We start from the raw sequence: 7,484 nt of genomic DNA on the forward strand, positions 1-7,484 counted from the left end.
CAGGCAGTTCTATGACTCAGGGCTCTACTGCCTTGAGAATAAACTCTCTTTTGCCAAACTTGGTTTAGTGACTGTCATAAACGGTGTCATATTACGGGAGCAATACTGCCGTATAACTATTAACAGATTTCATCCACTTTCACATGATATGTCTTTTCTGCTCCACAATCATCTAGGAAGCGACATGCATTTAATCACATGTGTCTTCTTGACTACAGCATTCTCTCAAGCTCCACCTTTTGTTTGTTTATTTTTGGTTTTAATGTCCTTGATGATTTTCTTCCCCTCCCCCTTTTTTAAATCGGATATATTTTATTTACATTTCAAATGTTATACCCTTTCCTGGTTTCCCCTCCATAAGCCCCCTATCCCATCCCCCTATCCCTGATTCTATGGGGGTGCCCCCTTACCCACCCACCCCTTCCTGCCTCCCCGCCCTGACATTCCCCTACACTGGGGCATTGAGCCTTGGCAGGAGCAAGGGCTTCTCTTCCCATTGATGCCCAACAAGGCCATTGAGAGGTTCTTACTATTTCCCTCAACTGGGAGTCATCCTGTGTTTTTCCTGTAGGTAATCTGTGATTACAGATTTGTGGAAGACGTTCATGCGTTGTTCTCATATGAAGGACACACTGTCAACATGACTTATGACTGAGACACTGTTTGCCAGGTTTGACAGAACAAGCTCACCTCACTACCCCCTTCTGTGTTATTTGGAGAAAAAAAAGTTACTATACAATCCACCCTTATAAAATTCTCTTGAGTTATTTGGAGAGATTTTCCTGTCTCCTATTTATTTCATCATCTGATCATGCATTCAGTCACCTAAAGTTATTATTCAATATTTCTTTATTCCTTTTGTAGCTGGAATTATTCCCACTTTGGTCATTGGTTTCTGGGCTCTCTCAGGTCCCTGTCCTCTCTGTTGGTGTCAGAGACCTACACCTACAGAAAGGGTGCTGACAGGATAGAGCTCGGAAATCCAGCGTCATCAGCTTGTGTGTAGAGGGAGTAGATAAAGGGATTGTTTCTGATAACTGAGACCACTCCCAAAACATCCTCTCTTCTCATTCCCTTTGGTGTGGCAGGAAGTAAACAAGTGACAGCTGTAGGAAGCACTTGATCACCAGTGGTCCTCAAACACAAAGGAATGCAGCTCTGCTTGGAAACGGTATCATCAGTTCAGAATATGGCAGCCCCCTTCAGGATGATGGCACTCAACACACATCTGTGGCACTCAAATGTGAGCGGATCAATGACTTCTTTACGGACTGAGAAAACTGTAGTCCAAGCTAGGAATACACATCTGCAGACCCAGAGCCCGGCTCTTGAAAGGCTCAGGTCACTTCAGCTTGAGAGTTCAAGGTCAGTCTGAACAACATAGCAAGACCTTGTGTTTAACTGCCTGTGGTTTTATAATAAAGGGAGGCAGCTGGAGTTCTGGGAGAAAAAAAATCTCATCCAAAGCACACTGGTCCTGGAAGGAAATGCTTGACATCCCTTGCATACCTGTGAAGAGGCTAACAGCGCTTGCCTCCGATTTCAATGGTGCACCTGCATCTTTAAGCAAACCAACACAAGTTTACAAGTCCATTTACACATGTGCCTTAGTCACAGAAGGCTGAATTCTCAGGGAAGCTCAGGCCTAAGCTTTGTGTGTTCAGTCTGCACCTGGAATGCTAAAAAACATCCCAAGGTAAAAAACAGGATCCAGCCATGGGTGTTTCTTAAATCCCAGTGCCGTCCAAGAATCCCAGAAGAAAGACTTAAGGCCTGGGCTTGGGTCTTGATTTTGCCATTCCCTAGTTCCATGGACAGGTAGTCATGTTGGACTTCAAACCTCCACTCCATCTACCATAGGCTAAAGGGCCACAATGATTGGAAGTCACTACTGTGGTTCTCGATTCTTCATTACTGGATATGACTGAGGGGGTGTTCATAAAGTGAGCCAAACTACTGAGCTAGGAGCATCTGAAGGATGTTAGAAGCACCTGGTTATAAGGAGGTGAAGACAGGAGAAGTGCAGTTTGCAAGTCTCACTGGCCTACAGACGAAGTTCAAGGCAAGCTTAGGAATGCTGTTAAGACCCTTTCTCAAAACTAAAGCTAGAAAGAGGCTAGGGCTATATACCTCAGGGTGCTGGTCTGGCATCTATGCAAGGGCCAACGTTCTTCAGTATAGCTAAATAAATATCCAGGCCAACAGTGTCAAACAGAACACAACCAGAGCTTGGATGACTGTGTGGTATTTTAAATTAAGTCTCGGAGCTACAAGCCACAGAGCAGGGAGTCCTGAGATGGGAAGAAGGAAGGGCCTGTGGGGGTGTGTCTGAGGCAACCCATTAACAAATGTTATGTCTACTGGGTGCAGCAGGATCAGGGTGGGAGCCCCAGCGCTCTGATTCCCAACCCTTATCTTGATGAGCACACTCATGGAAGAGTCACGTTGCACAGTCTGTTTACAGTAGGAGGTTATACAGAGAGGTACACGGCCCTCCCAGTGGAAGGGAACTGGAGGCGGGGAAATGAGAGCAAGGGCACTGGCGTGGTGGCTGTGGGCACACCAGGAAGAGCAGCAGGGTCTGTGATTCTGAACCAGGGCTTATTTAACAAGAGACACATATTCCGCTCACTGAGCCAGGGTGGAAAACAAGATATAAACTGCGGTTTCTTGTTTCCTTCCTCACAAAGTTCCACTTCCCCCTCTCAAACGATAGATAGATGCAAAGAAAAAAAAAAAGCAACGAAACTGACCTTCTAATCAAGAAAAAAAATAATTACAGGTAAGAGTTACTTTAATTAAAAAAATCTTTATCAAATGATTTAAAAACCAGAGGTGGTGGGGGAGGTGAAATGCTTAAGCCTCTGAGAGCAATGCTTCCTGTCAAAAGGGTTTCCTGTTTTGGGAACCTCAGAGATGAGGAGAAACATCCGCTTCAAAGCCACAGCCTGCGTTGCACAGACCACTTCTCTGTTCTACTTACCCTTCCTCCCCGACAAAGGTGACGTACAGTTTATTCCTCTGCAGGTCCTTTCTGGAGTAGCCCATAATCTGATTAAAAGCATCTTCCAGCAAGTGGTCCCTCCGGATAATTAACCTGTCCGAAAGGAGGCGATTTGAAAAGTGCATTAAAAGATTAGTTCCTTTTGTGCCTTGCCTTCTGTGCCTTCTAGTTTCTGTTTTTCCACAGTCAACTAGGTGAGAAGTGAAGTTGCTTAATGTCATTGCTGTTTGCACTTAAATACACATTTGTCTTAACAGTAATAGCAGAAGTTACATAAGAAAAGCATGGGCAAACCTGTGGCCTGTAAAAAACAAAAAACCCCACAAAAACTCATGAGTCCTTTCTGAGTGTCCAATACATTTATCCCAGAAGGGAAATAGTCACACACACACACACATATACACACATACACACACACACACACACGCACACACACACACACACACACACACACACACACACACACACACACACACACGGGAGGGGGGCAGACAGAGAGAGACAGTGAGAAACAGATAGATAAGAGATAGGTGAAAATTTCTTACTGAGAACAATACTATGAGGTAATCCTTTAAGTCTAGAATGTACCTAAACATGGAATTTAATTACTGAATGTCCTGTGAAAACCAAGAGGGTGTGTGTGTATGTGTATGTGTGTTTGTGTGTGTATGTGTTCTGCAAGTGCTTACAAGTGTACTGAAGTTTTACATTAAGTCAATCTTGAGATTCCCCAATGGTGGACAGAATGTGTGATGTAGGCAGTCTGCTGTGATGACAGCAAACGCCTTCCTCTACAGATATCGATCCGCCCTCATCCCACTAGCAACCACAGAGAAATGACTGAGCGCTTGAGTTTACAGAAGAAGATCTTGGGAAGCCAAGCATGAGAAGAAGCAGAGTTCTGAGAGATGGAATTTGGGCTGGGCTGATGGGTTTCCAGCTCCAAGAAAGTTGAATTGGCTGAGCCGACTTTCCTGTGCCAGGGGCAGTGAGTGTAGGGGCTGCTCCTCCCTCGAGCACTCAGGGTACATGGTAACCTTCTCTGCTAGTGAGTTCAAGTTGAAACATGGGATAGGATGAAGGTAGGAAGGAGGGAAAGAGGTGTAACTGTGGATGAAAGGAACCCTGGACAAGCAAGGGAAGTGGCTAAAGAGAGGCAGACATAACATTCATGACAGGTTTTATTGTACAAGTAAGGTCTGTTTCCCAGGACAAAATAGAGCTGATCACTATACTACACTCATGTTGGCCCAGGAACTACTAACATGAAAAAAAATGTTGTGATAGCTATATCTTGTGAATATCAGATGGGCCAACACAAAGGTACTCCTCAGGAGAAAAAAACAATCATCTTTAATTTGTCTATAGTTTTATACAGTCCTACCTTGATGGGAAATCATAAACTTAGCAGGGTTTTATTCCTGAGCAATATGTTACATTGTTATAGTGTAATTTATAAATTCCAAAATAATACTACCCATTAAAATAAGACTCAGGTGACAACCAATTTTTAAAACTCCCAACTGCTTCCTGTTCATTCTCCATCGATAAATCATGTGGTTCCAGTCACTTCCACTTACTTTAATTTTCCTGGGCCTTGTCCGTATCCTTTAGTTTCTAACTTCCTGTAAAAGTTCCTTAGTTTGGCTTCGAAATCTCTCTTGTAAGGGGCTGGAGCCCGGGCATTGGCACGCTGAGTACCTGTAACAACCACAAAAGAATAACCTGGATCTATGCCCTGTTCAATCCACAACACCTAGAAAAGTACAACACGTTAGCAAGAAAAGAAAGAAACTGCTTTCAGCTTGCTTCTAGATCACTCCCTTACACACACACACACACACACACACACACACACAAAGCCTTAACAAAGTTTAAGGAAGTTCTTAAAAAAATAGTGTTTGTAGCTTTTAACTAAGAATACAGATCCCGTTTAAACAGCCAAATATGCTTGGTCACATGGGTCTCAGATATGTCTCACTTTTCCATCCAAACCAGAATGAGTCAAGTAGAAGTTATTCATGTCTAAGGATAACTATTTAGGGTGGAACATCTTTGCTTGCTATTGAAATGGTATCATAGAGACTGTACACAAAGTTCCATGAAGTCCCATGAAAATATTTTTAGGTTTGCATTATATTTAGGGATGTTTTAGAGATATAATTACATTTATTTTACATTGAAGGGTAAAATGATTAATATAAAAATGGAATTCATGCATAACTGTGGGAGAAATATATCTTGGAGCTGCCCAAAGAATAACAGTATTTATTGCATTTCTAACGTGTCAAGTACTGCCCATATCTATAAACTAAAAGTGTTCATGCCATTCAGTGGCCAAGCGTTATTAATAAAGTGTAACTATAACATGGCTTCTTGTCTTTCCACAGAAAATCTGTGTGTTTCAGGCAACTGAGTAGCATGTTGGGATGTTATAGCATCCATGGTGATACATAATCAGACAAGACAACGTTTCCACAAAATATTTCCCAATTCAATGAAAAAAAAAAACCCAGAAAACTATTTATGGTCCTGTTTATTACACATCATGAAAGCTGGGTTTTGTTGTTATTTGGTTTGTTTTGCCGAGGTAGGATCACGCTTGTTGGCCTGGACTGGCCTTGAATTTTCCATCTTCCTGCCTGTACCTCAGGCTCAATTAAGGCTTGAGCCATTGTGCCTTGCAAAAATTTCTTGAACAAGTGAGTTAGCCAAGATGGTTATTTATTGTTATTCTTGTGTTATATTCAACAGTGGTTCCCCGACTGAGGAGACAGAAATAAAATATCAAGTAGTGAACTTTTAAACCAAATGGGATACAATTTGTAAATCAGAGGAGATAAAAGTAAAGCCCTGGGTTCTCTCCAGCTTCATAGGATAATTTGCCCCCTATATTAAAAAAAAGAAAGAAAAGGGCCTTTAGATTAATTGCTAGTATGTGGCACTAATGGGAGATTTCGAGTAAAAGAAAAGCATGTTTGTCTTGAACGCTATGAGAAATCTTACAACTGACACGAACCTCCTTAAGCAGACAGGCAGCTGCTTCCTCAGACTCCACTCCAACCATTCGCTCAGTGATGCTGGTTGCTTAACCTCCCAGCTGTTTGCTTTTGAGATTAGTGGTATTGAAGATAATAGTAATGTCACAGAAAGGTAATGTGTGTGAGTAGAGATTAAAATGGAAAAGACCTCAGGGAAGACCTTAACTGGAGCCTAAGTGGTTAATTGCCAAGTCCACAGGATCTAGAATCACCATGGAAACAAACCTCCAGGCACCTCTAGGACAGAATTTCTAGGTCTGGTTAACTAAGGTAGGAATATCCACTCTAAATATTAGTGGCGCCATTCTGGGAGCTGGGGTCCAGAATGGCGCCACTAATCAGGGGAAAGAGGACTTAGTACCTGAAATCCATCCCTCTGCTGTTTGACTGAGGATACAAAATAACCAGCCGCTGCCTGCTTCCACCACCATGTCTTCCCAGACAGGATGCACTGTATCCCCTGGAACTGTAAGCCAGAATGAACCCTTCCTCCTCCAAGCTGCTTTTTGTCCAGATTTGGTCACAAACATGAGAAATCAAATAACGCAAAACTTGTAAATAGTAATGAATCTGTATTTTATACCGGTGCAGAGCAGCAAGAACTGGACTAAATACTAGAAGTGTGTTCGATAGATGGACATCCCATAACCCAGAGTATAGTGGGCATGCCGAAGAGACAAGGGGAAATTAATACGTCAGAGGGCGGTAGCCAATGAGAAGAGAGGTTTAAAGAGGGAATGGAGCCGAGAAATATCTGTATCTGTATGGATGTGGCACGTATGGATAATAAATCTTTGGCCCAAAGCTCAGGCAGGAAGTAGGAGGTAGGACTTCAGGAAGGAAGGAAAGACTCTGGAATAGTGCCAGGGTGATAAGACAGTTCAAGATCCCTGAGCACAGGTATCCAGCCACGTGGTAGAACGTAGGTGAGAATAAATGGGATGTCTTACGTTATGATTCTAGTCGGAGGAGAGCCTAGCTATATGGCCACGGCATTTGTAAATATGGTTTGAGTCTGAGTCTTGTTTCTGGGAGCACGGGACTGGGAGGAAGAAGCAGATCTGACTTCTACAGAATGTGGGGAAGGAACAGGGCACCTTTATAGAATGTCGAGAAAAGGAAAGGAGGGAACGCAGAGCAGAATTTGACTGGAGGAATTCTCAGTGACGGTGTAGAGCAGATTAAGGGTGGGAAAGAGGAAGGGAGACTGAAGGGTGGAGAAGCAGTTCAGAGTTTGTTCAGCAATGGAGGCGTGAGGGGATAAGAACTAGTCAGGAGTGTGGTGACTCAGAGGAGCAGTAACCATGAGAAATACAAATTAGAACCAGTAGGAAAGCAAGGGGCAGGAATGAGAAGTTCTGACGATAACAGTTTCTTAATGATAATGGTAGCTATTCAGTGATAAGCACCCGGCGTACTTAGGGACACTACACTCTCAA

At 43.1% G+C, this 7,484-nt stretch overlaps 1 protein-coding gene across 1 annotated transcript in view; it reads right to left on the bottom strand.

Moving 5' to 3' along the window:
• Positions 1-7,484, bottom strand: part of HECW2 (HECT, C2 and WW domain containing E3 ubiquitin protein ligase 2) — a gene marked incomplete at its 5' end in the record, with an annotated part of 178,152 nt that overhangs the window by 34,358 nt on the left and 136,310 nt on the right. The window contains 2 exons of the mRNA XM_080933317.1: positions 2,984-3,097; positions 4,585-4,705. Coding sequence (XP_080789443.1) covers positions 2,984-3,097; positions 4,585-4,705 — 235 coding nt within the window. The remainder of the gene's footprint in view (positions 1-2,983; positions 3,098-4,584; positions 4,706-7,484) is intronic.

The sequence above is a fragment of the Micromys minutus genome (assembly GCF_963924665.1).
Source record: "Micromys minutus genome assembly, chromosome: 19".
NCBI classification, from domain to species: domain Eukaryota; kingdom Metazoa; phylum Chordata; class Mammalia; order Rodentia; family Muridae; genus Micromys; species Micromys minutus.